The sequence below is a fragment of the Narcine bancroftii genome, chromosome 3, assembly GCF_036971445.1.
Source record: "Narcine bancroftii isolate sNarBan1 chromosome 3, sNarBan1.hap1, whole genome shotgun sequence".
Classification (NCBI taxonomy): Eukaryota; Metazoa; Chordata; class Chondrichthyes; order Torpediniformes; family Narcinidae; genus Narcine; species Narcine bancroftii.
The window spans coordinates 339,852,453-339,873,088 of NC_091471.1; the positions used below are offsets into that span (position 1 = coordinate 339,852,453).

At 43.7% G+C, this 20,636-nt stretch overlaps 1 protein-coding gene across 2 annotated transcripts in view; it reads right to left on the reverse strand.

The window, feature by feature from the left end:
- gas7b (growth arrest-specific 7b) overlaps positions 1-20,636 on the reverse strand; it is a 454,230-nt gene that overhangs the window by 5,109 nt on the left and 428,485 nt on the right. For both annotated transcript variants that reach the window (XM_069929483.1, XM_069929484.1), the window contains exons 12-13: positions 11,396-11,475; positions 6,150-6,248 (exon numbers count right to left, since the gene is read on the reverse strand). In XM_069929483.1, coding sequence (XP_069785584.1) covers positions 6,150-6,248; positions 11,396-11,475 — 179 coding nt within the window. The remainder of the gene's footprint in view (positions 1-6,149; positions 6,249-11,395; positions 11,476-20,636) is intronic.

Consider the following 20,636-nt stretch of genomic DNA (forward strand, 5'->3'; position numbering starts at 1 on the left):
ATCTTTTCACCATTTTTTGGGGGGGTGGGGGATAGCCCTGTTTGTCTCAAACGCACACAACGCTACTTCGATTGAGAAGGCCCTGGTGAACAAATGCAGCTTTCTCCTAAACGTTGCAAACTGGAAAATCCGATCTTTTACTGTGTGTCAGATTTAGGTCACCCATAGTTTGCGAGCAAGCATTTCCAAAGCATTCTGTGTTATTAGACCAACATCCCAAATAGTTAAACATCTTATTCACATATACCCACTCCAAAAAATTTCCGATCTCTTGATGCTTCGTCTGCCAGAAAATGCTGGCAGCAATTATAAAAATTCAATTAAATTTTGGCCTATTAATAGTTTGAGTTAAAATATTTAAATTTGTACTTAAATCAGCCTTGCAAGCTGCAGAACCTATAAAGCAATTTCAGTCCACAAATTTGCCCAGTGAAATGTATTGAAAAATATTAATTCATCATTTTTTATGTTATGTATTCTTCCTATGAGGGTTTGAACCTCTTGCAAAGGAGTAGCTCTTAAAGCTTCGCATAGAGAGTTGCTTAATTTTAACCAAGACATAGAAGGCATTTGCTCTGGGATTTCTGTGAGACAACATTAGAAGCAAATGCTAGAATTTCATTTGGTGCTAATGACCTTATTTCTGAGCCAACAACAGTCAATAATGAACCAGTGCACAGAAAGCACGTTGCTGAATGGAATGATGTTAGCTCATTTAAGCTCCTCGCAAGAACCTTCCTTACACTAGACATGACATGAAAGAGAGAAGGGATTTGATCTGTTTAAAAGTGGCACAAAGAAAATCCATTAGCTTTTACTATTCAAGTTGGATTTATTAAATTTTCAGGTTGTGGACATTATTGGCAAGCCAGGGCTCATTACCCACTCCTGATGTAAAAGGCGAAGAATTACAATAAAAATATTTGTCAAATGGAGAATGAAGATAAACACTGTTAGAAGTCCACAAGAGACTGCAGATACTGGAATCTGGAGCAAAAAAAAACTGTCTGCTAGACAATGGTTTTCAAACTGTCCCCTAAACTTACATTCCACCTTAAGCAATCCCTATGCCCTCAGTGCTCCGTGATTAGTAAGGGATTGCTTAAGGTGGTATGTGAGTGGAAAGAATGTTTGAATACCGCTGTTTTAATCGTATTTAATTGACTCATGTGCACAGTTTCAGAACTCCAAAGGAAATGGGCCGAATGACAATTTGTCTCAATGAAATATTTTGCTTAACAATTGGGTCTAGAGCAATGATTCTCAACCTTCCCTTTCCACTCAAAAACCACCTTAAGCAATCCCTGACTGATCACAGAGCACGGATGGCACAGGGATTACTTAAAGTGGAATGTGAGTTGGGGGTGGGGGGGGGGGGCAGTTTGAAAACCACTGTGCTAGAGGAACATCCATCGGAGTAAAAATAATGGTCATTCAATCCTGAATGGTTCCGACCTGAAATGTCAACCTTTCTCATTCCCGCACTGATGCTACTCAACTCACTAAGTACTTCCAGCAGATTGTTTTGAGCATTATCTTAGTTAATTGTTAGTTGATTGGCTGAGTAGGCAGTGGTGACCAACTGAAGGAGTTGCGCCTGGTGGTAATGTTGGGAACATGAGAGACAGCAAGAAGATTTTTGTTTATTTACAACATGGTACACAGCCATCTAAACCTGTGCTGTCCAATTATGCCCAAATTAATCTACAACCCCATACATTTTTTTTTCAAAAGGGTGGAGGAAGCCCACACAGATATAGGCACCAGATTCAAGCCCAGGTTGGTTTACTCCTTCACATCTATTCATTGGAATAGCAACAAAAGTTAATTAATTCACCTTTCATGACTTACCATCTTTAGATCATAGCCCATTAATTCACCTTTCATGACTTACTATCTTTAGATCAGTGAAAAGGTGGGGAAGTTAGTGCTGTAAACCCACCCCCAAACACGTTAAGCTGAAGACTGGGAGCTGAAGGTCAGGCCTCCCCCGCTTGTTGAGATTGTCCAGCGTGGATAAAAAGGGAAATGTTACCTTGCATCCTCTCCATGCATCAGCCAAGATCAGCAAATGACAACTGTGTCATAAAATGGTGACAATCCCTCTCATGGAATCTAATGCAGGGGTGGCCAACCTTTCAATCTTGAATTTGGGATGACAGGCCATTTCGGCCCACAAGTCAGTGCCAGCCTTCACCCCCGGTACGTACTTGTGGGCCGAAATGGCCTTTCGCCATGCTGCATGTATAAAACCAGTGGTTCTCAACCTTTCTCTTTCCATTCACATACCACTTTAAGTTTTCCCTACGCCATCGGTGCTCTGATTAGTAAGGGGTTACTTAAAGTGGTATGTGAGTGGAAAGAGAAAGGTTGAGAACCACTGGTCTATTAAAAATTAAAAAGCCCCTTCCTTTCATTTAACAATGAAATGCTTTTACTCAACATCCACCGGCAAGTCATACTTCAATCCCACTGAGAAACAATTGCAATCAGTTGCAATGGATGAAAAGTGTAGACTCTGTTTACAGATGATCTCAATGTAAGACCTCTGCAGATAATGGACAATACAGGTAACAAACCCTGAACAGAGCAGCACCCAGAGAAGCAAGACCCCGTTGAACGGACATTGGCCTGGAGACGACAAGGAAGGGCAGGGCGGTGAGCCTAACCACCACTCACACGTCCCTCTGCACCTTGGGAACGTTCGCCATTTTGCACAATAGTCCAGCGTGGCTGCAGTCCCAAAAGTGGAAGTGGCTGGGCAGAATTAAACTGGGAAGAGACCATATCCAACAGTAACTTGCCCAAACCGCTGATAGCCCTGCACCTGAAGAGCATTTCCAATCATTAAATTTACCCCATGACGCACAGACTATCAGATTCATTTTGGCATACCACATGCCTATTTTCAGCTCCAATTAAATGTCTCTCTTGACTTAAGAATCTAACACGCTGAAGCAAACAGGCCCAAATGGTCAGGGGCCATCTGCTGTGCTTCTGTTTCACAGCTGCAAAGGGAAAATCAAAATACCTCCACACTTGTCAAACAGCAAAGTATCATCAGGAAGCGAGTAATGGCCAGATATACATCTATCCACGCGGGACTGACTCCTGGGACTAAATTAAAGCACTACTGACATCGTCAATATTTTCTTTCTTTGGCTTGGCTTCGCGGATGAAGATTTATGGAGGGGCAATGTCCACGTCAGCTGCAGGCTCGTTTGTGGCTGACAAGTCCGATGCGGGACAGGCAGACACGGTTGCAGCGGTTGCAAGGGAAAATTGGTTGGTTGGGTGTTGGGTTTTTCCTCCTTTGACTTTTGTCAGTGAGGTGGGCTCTGCGGTCTTCATCAAAGGAGGTTGCTGCCCGCCGAACTTTGAGGCGCCAAGATGCACGGTTTGAGGCGATATCAGCCCACTGGCGATATGTAAAATAAAACTATCAAGTTCACCCTTTAGAAAACAGGCAATAGAAATCTAGTGAGCTATTTCTAACAACATGGCCTAGGGCTAAAGAAGCCATTGCTGTTAAGGCAATTGAAGTGAGAGCAATATTTTTGTTTTGTAAGTGGCACTGAACTGAAGAGAAACAGTTCAACAACATTCATGATTAACTTAAAAGGTCAATGCACGAGTTGTTTCCGACATGAGCCAACACCGTGCAACTGCTCGGATTCAATCATACACAATCAGCTGTCAAACAAGAACTGATGACATTAGAAAGAGCTGCTTTTCTAACTCAAGAGCACACTCATTTTCAGCCCTTCAGTATTAAAAAGGATGATGTTGCTGTTGGATGAGGTGATAATCCAGTGATTGAATGATAAGGAAGTCAACTCAAGAAGCAAGCACTAACAGGCCTGGATTCAAATTCCATTTTGTCTAGGATTGAATTTACGTTGAGTAGATTATCTGAGATAAGAGATACACAAATGACGACCACAAAGCCACTAAAAAATCATCTGATTTACTTATGTCCTGGGGGGCGGGGGGGGGTGTTGTAAGGAGGATAGATGCTGTCCTTGACCACTCTGGCCTCATGTGACTACAGTGCTGCAGTCACATGACTGATTCTCAACTGCCCTCTTGCATGGTCAAGCAAAGTTCTTTCATTGTCTCTATTAAAACAGAAGAAATTATTTCAAACCAACAGGCTACTGTCAACTTCGAGAGAGAATGCGGACATCGCAAAAACACTCACTTCACTGTTGTGTTGCAAAGGCCTCATGGGGGACAGGTGCCTGAATTAGAGAGCTGTGCCTCAGACTGATCGAACAAGTGCCTGATATATTCACTGAACCACACCTCGCACATAATGTGCCAGACTCCTCATAATGAAATCCCTGGATATATCCCTGCAGCAGCAGGCCACAAACTCCAGCCTCATGGGAGATATGATTTGGAGTAGTCTGGGAAGTTCTGCAGCGCTAACTCCACACACCATCAAATCAAAAATTGGCAAGGAATCGTAATCGTGATTAGCATCGGTGAGTTTCAGATATCAACCACTCCATGTAAAGAAAACTCTAATCTTTTAAATTCCTTCTTCTCAACTTAACCTATATCCTCTGGTTGATAGCCCCACCATAAGAACTGACTATCCAGCCTATCTATGTCTATCAGGTCAATAGTCAGCCTCATACACTGCAGGGAAAACAAGCCCAGCCTTTCCAACCTCTCCCCCATTTACAAATGCCCTCCAGTCCAGGCAACATCCAGGTAAGTCTCCGCTTCACTCTAATGCAACTATACTTCTTAAATTCTTAGGAACAAATATTTCCAATGATCTGACCTGGAACAAGCATGTTGACACAAACATCATGAAAGCATACTATTGCCGAAGGAAGTTGCCCTTGTCCTTCGATAACTTCTACAGGGGCACCATCAAGAGTGTACTTGCTGGATGCACAGGAGATTTTCTGCTCCAATCTTAAGTGTCATCTGCAAACTTGCTGATCCAATTTCCCACATCATCATCCTGATCATTGATATAGACAACAAACCGCAACGGTCCCAGCACCGTTCCCTGAGGCACACCACTCACCACAGGCCTCCAGTCTGAGAAGCAATCATCCATTACTACTCTGTCTTCTCCCATTCAGCCAATTTCAAATCCAGTTTACAACTTCTTCATGGATACCTCGTGTCTGAACCTTCTGAACTAACCTTCCGTGCAGACAACATCCACAGCCTTTCCTTCATCTATTTTCTTGGTAACCTCAAGAACTCTATAAGATTTGTTAAACACAACCTACCATGCACAATGCCATGCTGACTATCATTAATCAGCCCTTGGCTGCCCATATACCTGTATATCCAATTTATCAGAACCCCTCCAATAATTTACCTACTACTGACATAAGGCTCACCAGCCTGTAATTTTCTGGTTTACTTTTGGAGCCTTTTTTAAACAATTGAAAAACATGAGCTAGCAGTGGGGGAGGGGTGAATGGGAGGGAGAGGCACATTGAAACACCACCAACTTGCTTTCTCCTTCAAGTCATACTCCTGACCCGAAATGGCAACAGATTGCTGCTGGGTTCCAGACTTTCCCACCAAACAGCTCCATGGCAATACGTTCACCAAGAGGATTGCACCAGGTCAACATGGGAGCTGGTCACCACCCTGTGAGGATTAGTTCGTGATAGGCAACAAGCATTAGTCTTGTTAGTAATGCATTCCTACATGCCCAAACAAAAGTGCTTTGACCAATGAATTATCCAGTCGCACTTTATTGCCTGCGAGATAAGTAACCTAACAATTAAATAATCTGTGGGGGGGGGGGGGGGGGGGGAAAGCAATGCAATTGTAAGTACGGTGTGCCAGGAGCTAGTTCTGAAAAACACACAGGAGGAAACGTGACAGAGCAGCTTGACAAAAATCACACTTTAAATGAATTATCGAACGATGCAGTGGAAACAAAGCCGACAATCTTTGAAGAGATGGTCGAGAGGGAAGTAAGAGAATGTCTGTTTCAACCCCACTGCTGTACTGCATTTCCATAGTGCCATCACATCCTAATGCGGTGAAGGAACTGTGTCACAAATCACTTCCTGAAGTTCTGATCCCGTTTTACACTTCCAAAATAATCAGATTGACTCGAGCAGATTTTTCTATGCAGGGCGATATAGAGGCAAGGTTTTCCTTACACTTTGGTTGAACATGTCTGTCTCATGGCGAAGTTGCGTATATTGACAGAGGTGCTGCCGAATCATTTCAATCCTTTCAACCTCCAACCTCTCAAGCTCCTGAAAGGTCAAAAATAAACAGATATTAGCACAAGCTTCCTTAACAGTACAATTTTCTATTACCATTCAAATACCTAGCTCTTGTTTGTTTCCGCGATTGCAATGGCTCAAAGCTTTGAATGCCACCTTTGATGGATGTGAATAACTCCGCACATCTTATCTTGTTCTGGCTTCCAAACCAAGCCATAGCTTCACTCTTCCCAAAAGTTATATCCATAGAAAAATGGACACTTTAACCCAAATGCACAGACCAATATTCTTACACCCTATCCAAGTCTTCCCTCAATCTGCCCTATGTAACCCAACCCGGGATAACTTGCATTTGTTTCTTGGTTATGTATGCATCCGCCTTCTCTTGGAATACAACTATGCTATTTGCTTCAACTTCTTTCAGTAGTAAATGGTACACTCTGACCCCTAGATTTCTAACTGCCTTCTGGATGTAGAAATCATGGTTTGTCATGTTTTAAACATGTAATAAATAAATACTGGTGCAATGAGGGATACATGTCCAAAGAAATTAATCCCATTTAAGGTCAAGCCGGTTGCCTTCTGTAAATGTGCCCTGAAGTCAATGGTGTATCAAACCTAAACCAGTCAAAGCATCAGGCTGCCTCCTGGCAGGATGGTTAAAGGTACCACCTGTTAAAGTGGACCTTTGGTTGTTGGAAAACAAACACAAATACAGCTGTACAAACAGATTTGTGATCATTTTGCAAAGCTTGAGGACCTCTTTACAGCAAGAAACACTGCCACGAGCAGCTAACCTCACCCCAAAATTTTGCCTCATGGCTTACAAATCATGCATTTATACCCTCAGACCTCTAGGTTTCTAGAACATTCAAACAGACTGCTCCACATAAGCACATATTTCTTAGAATTCTTGTAGAATTCGTTGTCCCTTACTCAATCATTAATATTCTTTTACTACCTTACCAAATATGGAGGATATTATCAGCTCTAGTTGGTAACAAGAAAGAATGGGATGCAGCTAGCTTCTCTTCCAGTCAACATTTTAAAACTTGCATTCCCATTGCTGCCCAGCTTACATCTCAGGAACTTCCCAACAATCCAATCAAGGCAAGATATTTACACTTCTATATTTGAAATCTGGCCATCTCTGTTATTAAGTGCAATCCTAGTTTTGTCAAGGTTCCACTGGATATTTTCAGAACCCCTGTCTCTACAGATGAGAATAAACAACAGATTTCTCTGGAGACCTAGCAACTGGCAATTCAGTACTAATAGCAAAAGACCTGTCTAGAGTATCCCTGATTAAAGCCCCGCATGTTAGCCTGTGCAAAAAAGATAAAGCTCCTGCAGGAGTTCATTATGACCTTACCATCTTGCTAACAGGAAACAGATGTGAAGTGCACACCGTGAGCTGCTCTTCTGAATGCCAAACAGGAACTGATTAAAAATGCTTTTTTTCGCTTAGTGTTCCCACTTGTGGCATCACAAATAATTACCCACTGACCAAGAATTACAGCCAAATGTAGGGTGAACAAACAGAACATTATCCTGGATGTATCAGGACAAACCCGCTGCATTGTCGACGGTTTAGTGAGTCAATCGGTCAAAATAAAGGTTTGCATTTATGTAATACCTTCTGTGGCACAGAACTTCCTTAAAGCCTACAACACCCAAAATGTACATCTTGCTTAGTAGTAACTGGTGTGATGAACTAATTGTAACACTCATACACTGCCAAACTGAACACCAACAGCAAGATCTTTCTGTTTGAACTTGAAACAAAGCATTAGACAGGACACCAGGGAGAACTCATCAGCAACTGTGCTTGAATATCTCATCCTAAAGTCGTCATCTTCAAGATATGAAATCATTCAAAATCTGTAAGGCAGGATAAGACTATTTGCTCCTTTAATTATGGTAGGTTAGTTGGGTGGCACAGGTTTCTATGGCCGGAAATAGCTTCTACTGTGTTGTAATTACATTGGCTTTAGTGGCGGAGAGGTAGAGGAAGGTGGTATTCCAAACTGGAGACCCGTGACCAACACCGTGCTGCAGGAATCAGTGCGGGCTCCTCTGTTGTTTATAATTTATATTACAGATGACATTGAAATTGGTCGTCTGGTGAAGAGAGATGATCGTCTTAGGCTGGAACAACTTGGAAAGTTGGCACTGGGAATCGCAGATTAAATTTGACTCAAGTAAGTTTCGGGACATTAAATCAGGTCGGGACATACAGTGTCGAAAATAGAGAGACCTGGGGTATAAGATCATAGCTCCTTGAGCGTGGCCACACAGGTTGACAAGTTGATGAAGAAGGCACATAATATGCTTGCCTTCATGGAATGAGGCATTGAGTTCAAGAGTTGGGACATCATGTTACCGCTGCATTGACATGCACTTGGAGTGCTGTCTGCAGTTCTGGTCATTCCACTACAGGAAAGAAGGGGTTAATCGAGAGAAAGTATAGAAAAAGATCCACACGGACGTTGTCGGATTGAAAGGCTGAAATTATAAGGAGAGATAGGCTTGTTAGACTGGGCTTGTTTTCCCTGGAACAAAGGAGGCTGAGAGGTGATATGTTAGAAAAATATAAAGTTAGAAGAGGCATGGATAGTGGAGATAGCTAGAGTCTGCACTTCCCATGGTAAGTGGTTTCTAAAAATGGAGAGTCAAGGTTTAACCTGAGAGGGAAGAGGTTTAAAGGGGATCTGAGGGGTGAATTTTTCACACAAAGAGGAACTGGTGTCTGGAGTGAACCATTAGAGAAGATGGACTTAGGAACAGTCATTGCATTTAAGAAGCATCTGGATCAGTATTTGAATAATTAAGGCATAGAGAGGTATCTAATTAATAAAGTAGGATTAATACAGATAGACTTGGCAGGCCAAAGGGCCTGTTTCCATGCTATACAACTCTGTGCACTGAAGATGGCAGCAGTGATGATGAAGGCTCTGTGGGGAGAGGCCTGTGTACAGTCTCGCCATCACTGGGCACCAAGTGGCTGGGCCCCGTGTGCAGCTCTCCGACACATCACAGATGCATTGTCTAAGTAGGAAACATCAGTGTCAGTTACACTTTGCAAGAGGATACATTGAATGTAAGGAAAGACAAATACAGCTCCACTTCCTGCACCTACTTGAATAAAGTATATTCTTGAAATAAAATACGACGTTGATCTGGATCTATTCCCAAGAACTCTTCTTCCCAGATCAGAATTACAATAAATTTAACAATAATACATGCTAAATCTCTGAAAATGAACCACCAAATACTGTCCAAGAATCTTAAGCAAATAAACCCGACCTGGATAACGTACTGAGCTGAGATTTACAGGAGATTTATTGGAAAACACACCTGACCTAAATTTCAGATGTTTTTGTCAGAGTACATGACATCACATCCGACCCTGAGTTGCTTTCTCCTGCAAGCGAGGCAGAATGACCACTTACTGGGAGTGCAAAAAAAATCTTTGTTTACACGTAAACAAATAAAAGAAATGTTAACAAACAGTGCAACACAGAGAGAAATAAAAATCAATAAAGTACAAAGTTAGAGTCCTTAAATGAGTCCCTGATTGAGTTTGATGTTGAGGAGTCTGATGGTGGAGGGGCAGCAACTGTTCCTAAACCTGGTGGGGCGAGTCTTGTGGTACCTATAAAGGTAGTCCCTAGGTTACTAATGAGTTCCATTACCTGGGTCTGTCCATAAGCCAAATCTGTATGTAGGTGGGACAGGTACTTACTTATTTAGCATTCGTGAGGGAACATTATGCCCACACGCAAAGTGGGGCACAATTATATGCATGTGGGAATTGGGGACCAGCCAATACAAAAGTACGAGTTGTTCGTAACCCAGACCTTTGTGACCCGGGGGCTGCCTATACCTCTTTCTTGATGGCAGCAATGAGAACAGAGCGTGTGCTGGGTGGTGTAGATCCTTGATGATTCCTGCTGCTCTCCAAATGACAGTGTTCCCTGTAGATGTTCTCAATAATGGGGAGGGCTTAGCCTATGATGTCCTGCTTTTTGCAGGGCTTTGCGCTCAGATGCATTGGTGTATCGAAGCTACAAGTAGCAGAACTTTATTCTGATTTGGATCTAAATCCAATTTAAAAGCAGGAAAGACTCACCACATGATTTCACTAATAAATTAAGTACAGAGGCTGTTTAAAACCCCAGCTACTCAACATCTCTAATCACATGCATGAAATTTAATTGGTTTACATAACAAGCTGCAAAATAGTTCGTGTTTTTAAGGGTGTGCACACTGTAGGTGTTTCATTCCATCGGAACCTTTTACGTCACTGCAAGTTGGGAGGTCCTGGCAAGGAAAGAAGATGATCTCGGCCAAACTCAAATCTGGCGAAGTTGCTACAGGTTTAATAACACTCTGGAGTGGATAGTGCAACTTCAGTACAATGTTAGGAGCTGCCTATCATACATCAAAATTGCCAACTGGCAGATACACAGAACCGTGAAATATCACAGGGGAGAAATGGCTACCCAGTCTGACCAGATCACGACCCAACTCACAAAGCAAAAGGTTGTCCAGATAATCTTCTTGCATCATACAGTATATTCCACAGAGATGCAGCAAAGCTGCCTGTTGATACCCAAGGGCTTAAACTCCTGCGTACGAATCTCCTGGCTATGGATTAAGCCCTGCCCTAGAGAGGTGGGAGTGAAACGAGTTTTCACATTCCACGTCCACTTCGTGGCTTGATAAGCTGGAGGTAGAATTTAAAATGAAACCTGATGCAGAGGCCATTCCTGCTTAGTCAGTAGGATGCAAGTGGACCTCATGCACTATTGGAGGAAATCGTGTCAGATATTCAATAAATGCTGCTAAAAACAAATCCACTGGTCATGCAGTTGATTGCTGCACTCAAATTAGTTTCTATAAACATATGTGTGCACTTCAGAAATAACGGCCTTGCTGTGGGATGTCTGCGACGCTGTGCGAATTTGATGAGATTCCGTTTGACTAGAGGTCCTCAGGAGTTTACCTGGCATGAAATCTATGATATTGAAAGGATTTCAAACCAGTTGAGATCCCTCTCAAAATCACCAGGTTTGCACAAAGAGTGCTTTCCCAACCATGTGAATTGCAGTTTCATTAGAACTGATCGACTGATGTTTAAATGGAATCGGACTGGTTAATTGATTATTACTCACCAGAGTTGTTGTGACCATCTCTTCAAACCATTTAGATTGAGTTTGATTGTAGAGGTCTACACAACGCATTAGTTCATCACCTGCAATCACGAATGATGTTCTTTAAAGGTACGGTCTTTTTTAAATTACACAATTTTACATTAATCACAAACGGTTGTGTTTATTGAACATATACCAGTCTCAATAATGAACTGTGGAATAATTTCATCAAACTTTCACTCTCTGAAATGTCACTTCTTGTTTCTCACTTCACGGATACTTCTCGCCCTGTTGAGTGTGTCCAGCATATTCCAGTTTTGATGCTTACCTTAAGCAAAAGAAAAATTTTGGTGGAGCTGCCCACCAGGTGGAATTGCCACAGCATCCACATCTGCATTTACCCAGACCAAGTGAGGAGAATTAATCCCACTGGCTGTTGGTACCATGTCAAGACAATGAGGTCAGGTTAGTGAGTGGGCCTCAGAGAGCACAGAATTAAAGCTCCTTCATCCTGCCTCCCTAAAAGAAGCTGCCCCATCCCCCCCCCCCCCCACAACAAAAGGCAAGGTTGGGGTCCAAGCGTTGCCTTCTATCATAGGGCATTGATCTGAACAGTTTTTTTAATAATCTCTGAATGTCAAAGATATTGATGGTATGAATGAATGGCTCAGTTAGCATATTGGTTAGCGCAACACTATTACAGCGCCAGTTCGAATTTGGTGCTGTCGGTAAGGAGATTGCAAGTTCTCTCCGTGACCTGCGTGGGTTTTCTCTGGATGTTCCAGCTTCCTCCAGCCCTCCAATGTGTGCAGGGATGGTGGGTGTAATTGGGCAGCATGGGTTTCAAGGGCTGGATGGGCCCTCTGCCATGCTATATCATTAAAGTACTATTCCAAAAATATTTTAAAATCTTTTCAATTGAAAAAGTAAACAATTTTTAAAAATTGTTTCAAGAAAATAAAACCACACAGCACTGTGATAATTAAATGGTACTTTAAGGGATTTGCAATAATTAAGTGTTTAAAAATAGAATCACAGAAACATGAGAACGGAAAAGGTTATTTGCCTCGTTGTGGAATAATAAAATGTAATTTTACAGATTTGTGGCTACTTAGCAAGAGAGATAGGAAACTTTCTGGAATTGTTATAATTGGGTCAAATCAAGTACAAGAAGCCACTTATATTTAGCTCCACGCAAGTCCTGGCCAGTTTCCAATTCGCAATGCAGAACCAGTGTTTAACTCTACTTCTATAGGGCTCTCGAGCTGTGCAGTCTGTTGAACAAGAGACGCACTAACATCACGAAAACTGGTCAAAAGCCTGGTATCCCGGTTTTCCTTACAACCACTCCCATCTTCTTGGGTAGGGTGCCATAGATCAGGGAACAACTCATAGTTCATAGCTCGGTTACCGCCCGGTCCGGGCAACGGGGGGGATGGGGGGAGGGGAGGGAAAGATACTGCACTCAGAGCGGGTGAGCTGCCAATCACTGACACAGCCACTTGTATGCACAGGGCTCAGTTTGCAGTACAGGGTACAGAGAAAAGGCGATCTAGTGTCAGCTATTAATACATCAACACCCTTGTTCTCTCTCAACCACGCAGAATAGGAACATTTTTTGATAATTTTTGGTAATTACTTCTCCACCGCAGTAGGAGAGACAGGCCAGTTGCGAGAGACACCAGGCCTGGAGTAATTATTGGAGTAGGAGCCAAGGGGAATCCAAAGATTTGTCCGTGGCTCAAGCACCATTTGGATTAAATCCAAGATACCCCTAAAACAGATCGCCCATGCTAACCACCAGCTCAAAAACATTGTGCATTTATTGAATACATTGTTTTAATTAATCCAGATGATATTGGTGCACTGTGTGCACATACTTGTAAAGGATTGAGATAACACAACGACCTCAAAGGGTTGAACCACACGTAGAATGAGCTTGAAGAAAATATTGAAATTTCAGGTACAAAAACATCCAGGTCAGTGCTGAGAGCTCTCCATGAAGCTCAGATTCAGGATTCAATATTCAATTTATTGTCATTGTATTAAAAGTGTCATGATTTTGCATGAAATTGCTTTTGCCTGCTGTAAGGCAGACGGATTCGCCATTGGCAGAAATTGCCTGAAGCGCCTCTTTGAGAGCCGCGCCCCCCCCCCCCCCCCACCTAGTCACAATGTCCATGGATTCGCCTCCAACTCCTCCACAGCCACACAGAGTCCAGACCAAACCATTGGCAACTCAAGATCCAGATCCAAACCTCAGGAGCCCCTTAACACCTTCCGCACCGCCTCACATCCCGGTTCCGATACCCGATACTCGTTCAGCCCATTTCGAGCTGGTCTCCAGCAGTCCACAGCCCGGCATGAGTCCTCCAACAGCAGTCTCCAGCAGCCTCCATGGGTTGCTCACCTCGAGTTGCCAGCAGGCCCCTGCGTGCATGAGTTTTCAACGCAGAGCCCCCTTACTGGTCCGCCGCCGTGGTCACCGTCCCATGGGCCATCTCGACTGCTTCTCCTTCTCAGACGGAGAATGGTTTTCCCATTTTCTGGAGCCCTGTGCCAGTCCCCCACTTTCCTGGAGTCTGCAACCCCTCGTGGTGGCTGACGATCATAGGCGTCACCATCTTGGGCGCAGGTCGCGGGATTTTAATTAAAACCAACGTCAGCTCCTTTAACAGCCCATGTATCCAGGACCATGGATAATGCTGCTAGTCAAGGGAAGGAGACTTTCATACTGAGGTGCCGAGGGCGTGAAGGGTTCCTAATCGGAGGTTCGGATCTGGAGCTCGGGTTGCTGATGGTTTGGACTAGACTCTGTGGGTCTGCGGAAGTACTGGAGGTGAATCCACGGACACTCAGTGGCTCTGGGGAGGTGGAGGGGGTGCTCTCTTTTGCTTCTTTTTCTCTGACTGTAAGAGATGCTTCAGACAATTTCTGCCGATGGTGAATCTGTCCGCCTTACAGCAGACAAAAGGCTATTTCATGTAATATGACACTGTTTTATTACATGATAATAAAGTGAATTTTATAAATGTGCTTGGGGAGTGCTGCTTGCAAACTGTTTGATCTTCCAAGTGGCAGGGTTTAGACCAGTGGGTTTCAAACTTTATCTTTCTACTCACAGACCACTTTAAGTAATTCCCTATGCCATCGGAGCTCTGGATTAGTAAGGGATTGCTTAAGGTGGGATATGAGTGGGAAGAGAAGGCTGAGAACCACTGCTCTAGACCCAATTGGTACTGAAATATTTTGCTTGAGAAAAATTGTCATTGGCCCATTTGCTTTGGAGTTATGAAACTGTGCACATAACGAGTCAATTAAGTACGATTAAAACCGTGGTTCTCAACCTTTTTCTTTCCACTCACATACCACTTTAAGTATTCCCTATGCCATCGGTGCTCTGTGATTAGTAAGGGATTGCCTAAGGTAGTGTGTGGGTGGAAAGAAAAAGTTTGAAAACAACTTTTTTTTAAATCGTACCTAATCGACTCGTTATGTGCATGATTTTGTCACTCTAAAGGAAATGGGCCAGTGACAATTTTTCTCAAGCAAAATATTTCAGTAACAATTGGGTCTAGAGCAGTGATTCTCAACCTTTATTTCCACCCCCCCCCCCCCCTCACTCACATACCACTTTAAGGAATGCCTTACTAATCACAGAGCACCAATGGCATTAGGGATTACTTAACATAGGATGTGAGTGGAAAGAAAAAGTTTGAAAACCACTGGTTTAGATTATTACCATGGCTCACACTAGGGGGCAGTGTGGATCTAATGAATGAATCAACATCCCACAACAGCAAAACTCTGCTAAGGAGGCAATTTTACTGCTTAGTATCTGTTTACATGCTTGTACCGCGCCATAATGACAACAGAATGCGTAATCAGCAATTTTCTTTTCTAAATGATAGATCTTCTTCCCTCATCCTGTCAGGCATATTTTGCTATTGATATCTCAAGATAATTGGCTCCTCTGCCTTGTGAACAGAAGATGATAGAGATGTTATCAATTGTTCATTCAATCCCATGGGCAACTGAGCCTGATTGCATCTGTACCTGGATAACTGCACGGGTGGAAGCCAGTGATCTCAAGGAAGGATCTGCGGTTCTTACTATTCCTGGGCTACATGTTTACGGTCTCACTTCCATGTGTGCCTCCACATCTCTATGGCTGCTTTGGCTTGCAGCTGAGTGCGTGAAAAAGTCTGGAGATATTACAATCGTGCCCTAAGTCACTCCACTTGACTAGCTCTGGCTCACCAATGCCCCGCTGGCTGCGGCTGTCTCACCTCTCCCACCCTCTCCTCCACATACTAGCTTAACTCCCCTCTCCATGGTCAGTCTTAAGGGTTTGGAGTCAAAACAGTGACACAGCACCCCAACCCCCCCCCCACCCCCATATGCTCGTCGACCCAAGTACAGAAAATTGGCTTCTGCCTGCCGTAAGGCAAAGAGTCACCATTAATGTCGCCTGGCGCCCCTTACAGAAAGAGACAAAGGCAAGCAAGAGAGAGTCCCTGCTGAGTGACTGACTGCCCGTTGATTTGCCTCCAGTGATCCCACAGACTCCTGTCTAATTTGTCGGAAAATTGAGCTCCAGATCCAAACCTCGGCCCGACTAGGAAGTCTTCAGCATCTGAGGCCCCTTCTTGCCCTCTGCACGCCCACGAATCCCGGCTCCGATACCTGGTTCTCATCAGCCAGTCTCCAGCAGCCCGCAGTCAATGCGGATCCCCCAACCACGTGTCGCCCGCAGCCTGCATGGGTCGCGCAGCCACTGAACCCCTCGCTGGTTCACTGCTGTGGTCACATTCCCTGCAGGGTTATTTATCTCCTATGCTTCTCCTGCTCATCAGGGGGTGCTCCCATTTCTGTTGCCCTGCACTGGGCCACTTCTCCCTGGAATTTGTATCTCATCTTGTCCAGTGCCAAGCACAGGCACCACCATCTTGAGCTCACAGGATTTTACTTACTATTACAAGCTCCCATTTTATTTAGGGACTTTCACTTTAAGGGTTAGTGCAGATTGCGACCATTCACAACTGTGGAGAGAACTGAGTGGCAACAATCAGGTACAGACTATGCCCAAAGTCCAAAGGAAGAGAGAGAAACATTTGTTGCTGTATCCAGGGACAGATGGAGAGAGAGAGAGAGAGATGTGAGAGTAATGTTTGAAGGAACAGCAGCACCATCTCATGAACATTGTGCTGGAGTAACTCGGTGTGTAATGGACAATTTGGCTGATTCTCCCTGACGGGAAATTATTGAACCACACTGTGACCAAAGGAAAGGTCATTTTGAAGGGGACATATTGAACCACACTGTGGCCAAAAGAAAGGTCACTTTGACTGACCCGTGCTGGGGTTTTTGGAAGCATAGTGGAAGTAACACATTTCATTCCCCCTCGCCAAGGAAAAAGGGAGTTGTGACAACCGCTTGTCCAAGAGGATATTACTCAGCAAGCAACTCGACAAGGATTTGTGAGTTTTCAGCAGTCCAGTCACTCAGTCTCTTTGTGATCACTTCTGGGCATCAGGTCTGCATTTCAACACATGATTTCTAAGACTGAACTTTAGACTGACTCTTCAGAATTGTGCCCAAGCTGTAATTGTTTGGGTATTCCAACCCCCACCTCACACACACACACATATATTTGCACATAGTTGGGGGTTGTTTAGATAAGTTGTTATATGATTAATAATTATTAATAAATATATTGCTTTAAAATAAAAACAGTAAGTTTCTTCGTGAATTTCTTTTGCCGCTAGTCTGCGACGTAACACTTACAAACATCGTCATCTCCTTGAAAAGGCCGTTTAAAGCCTTAGGGTCAGGCAGTTTAACCCTTCAGAGCAACGCTGTGTCTCCACTCTCCCCAGGTATGCATCAGTAGCAGCGCTGCTGTGACTGCCCGAATGAGTTCCTCTACCAGATTGGGACTCGGGAACAAAAGATATTCAATCAGATCAGCTAAAATCATCGTTGGTGGCTTTAAACAGGCCTGTCTTAGGAAAACTCTGCCCAATTATCACCAGCACGTGACGTGCTGTGCCAGAGGTCCCAGCACACGAGCACTGCTACACTAAAGCCTCTTTTCCACTGGCACCCTGTCCCAAGAATTAACTGGGATAGGCTCCTCTGGAACGCCAGCGTCAAATGACGTCATTTTATGCCGGATATTAACCACCTCTACCCCTACTCAAATCCCCAGCATTTGCTGACGCTACTGTGCTGATAAAACCAGTGGGCAAAGGACAGCAGAAAGTCAGCCTTTTCCAGTTGAAGGTAGAACACTGATCTCCAAGGATTACTTGTGTTCAGTGGAAAAGCAATTTGTGTCCCAGTTAAGGGTGGCCCAATGGAAACAGCACAAAGGGCTTCCTATCCCGGGACACTGCACAGCCAATTAACTGGGATGCCATATGGCCTTAAACGTGAGATAGGTCTATTCCAGTGGTTCTCAACCTTTTTCTTTCCACTCACATTCCACCTTAAGTATTCCCGATGCCATCAGTGCTCTGTGATTAGTAAGGGATTACTTAAGGTGGTATCTGAGATGAAAGAAAAAGTTTGAAAACCACTGTTTTAATTGACTCATTATGTGCACGGTTTCATAACTCCAAAGGAAATGGGCCAATGACAATTTTTCTCAAGCAAAATATTTCAATAACATTTGGGTCTAGAGCAGTGATTCTCAACCTTCCCTTCCCACTCTCATACCACCTTAAGCAATCCCAATGGCATTGGAATCAACTTATGTGAGTGGGGAAAAAAAAAGTTTGAAAGCCACTGGTCTATTCTTTCTTTCCTGAGACTACATTTTGACAAAGTAGACTACCTGGCGGAGCTCCTTCTGCCTGCATACAGATAAAGCCTAAAAAGAGAGGCTCCAGAGATCAGGACAGCCAGAAGGTGGCCGCAAGAGGCTGAACTGCCTCGAGTTAGTGGATTGGATGTTGTTCAAGGACTCATTTGAAGAACTGAATGATTGCATCAGGGTCATTGCAGACTTTATCAAAACAGCTGTGGATGAGTGTATCCCCACCAAATTGTTCAGGGCCTCCACAACCATAAGCCCTGGATAAACAATAAAATCCAGAAATTCCTGAGACCCAGATCACAGGCATTTAAGTCCAGAGATACAGAACACTACACAAGGAGCAAGTACAATCTACGGAAATCCATCTCCCAGGCAAAGTGGACAAGAATGGAAACAACGAAGGTTACCTAATCACTGTGCAAGGGCCTAAATGGCATAGCCTGCTACAAAACCAAATGTGATACGATAGGAGATAACAAAGCTTCACTCCCATATAAACACAACGCCTTCCATACTTGATTGACTAAGAGAATAAGGAAGAACCACTGAGCACCCCAATGTCCCCTAATGATTCTCTGCACTCAGCACCCGAAGACTATGTGCAGGCTACCCTCAGGGTTGTGAATCAAAGGAAAGCATCTGGTCTGGATGGAGAATCTGGCAGAGTCCTGAATACCTGTGCTGGGACTAGCCAATGCATTCATGGATATCTTCATCTCACTTTGACAGGGCACGGTACCCATCTGTTTCAAACAGGCTTCAATTGTACCACTGCCCAAGAAGAATGTGGTAACCTGCCATATGACTACTGACTAGTTTAGATGCATCTTTCTCTTGAGAACATTATAATCACCGAAAGTAGAAATTCTGTCTGGCCCACAGGACAAAGAATCTCAGGGATTTTTGTGATGCAATGTTTCTACTCTGACAATAAATATGAATTTATTTTGAACTTTTGAAATTAAAAAGAGGCCGTGCAATTTCTGAAAGGTCAAACAGTGAAGCAATTCTTGGCCTCAAGATTCTGCCATCGGCAGCTTTTGTATTTTGCTAGATCACTGTTTCAGCAATCTAGGAACTGGACGCTGTTCTTCAAGACCACATAAGGTTTAATGAATGGAGGTAGAGTCCACACTTCCCAGGCTAGTGAGTTTAGTTACTTTTCTTCTTCAGTAAGTGGACGTAACACTCAGAATAATACAAGTCAAAGAATTATACAGCACAGGAAGGGTCCACAACATCCTTAGAGACCTTAGCTCCACAGTAGCTATATGCGTGTAATAGTTGAATTTTATGGAAAATTTAGGGTGGGGTCACCTATTAAACTACTATTGACCGTGGTAGGTGCCTGCTTCGTTTGAGGTGTCAAGAGCTCGGATGGGTGGGCGGCCAGGGCCTCGGTGAGAGTCCGCAGTTGGGGTGTCAGGAGCTCAAATGGGCAGGCAGCTGACCCCTAGGTGAGGGTCCGCAATCGAAGCGTCAGGAACTTGGATGGGCGGGTGGCCGAAAGGAGCGTCCACGGTTGGGGTGTCGTGATGGATGGACGGGCGGCTGGGCCTGGGCAAAGGCCTGCAGTCGCGGCGTCGGGAGCCCTGATGGGCGGGCAACCTGGGTCAAAAATAGAGGGGTCAAATTTTAAACACACTAAATGGAAAATATCATATTTTGGGGTCAAAAATAAGGGTGGGGGTTGACTTTTACATGGTATCGACTATTACACATGTATATACGGTAATTTAAGCCACTTTCATCTGATGTGATTTATTTTGAGAAAAAGCTAGGCGGTTTCATAATGGTTCTGAGGTGGTGGAAATAGTTTAGATCAGCAGGGAGAGAGGGAGAGCAAAAAGGAATATTGTTTGTTATTTGGATATCAGACATTTCCACCGTCATGGAAGGAAGACTCGTGAACTTTCCCCATAAACTCATTGATAGTTGTATTAAATTCTTTGGCATGGCTGCACCAGCTACATTATTCCACTGCAAGTTCATGAAGATTTAAGCAGTAAAAAAAATACTTTTAGATCAGAGTTAAAGCACAGGTTTTCTGTTTTCAATTTCAGTACAGAGGACATTGCAAAATATATCAGCGTAGAAGGTCCTGCGTGCCTGTGAAGGTGAGATTAATAGTCATTGGGAAGCAATCTACTATGGTTTTTGATTGTGACCCCACCAGTTAGAAACCCATCAGTGTTCAAGGCACCTTGCAAGAGGGCAGGTTATTTATCTCTGCTTCACCAGGGCAGAACAAGTGCTGGAACTTGACCAAATCTGGGAATGTCGCCAGGTCCAAGAGAAGATCGTAGCCTGAGTCATGATTGGGGGAGGGGTGGAAATCGCCAAGTCACAAATTAAAGTCCTGTGATAGAAAGGGCTCTTATTAAGATGTTTACTGCATGGTGGTTGTTTAGTCACATCTTGTGACATGGTATGAGAGTAACA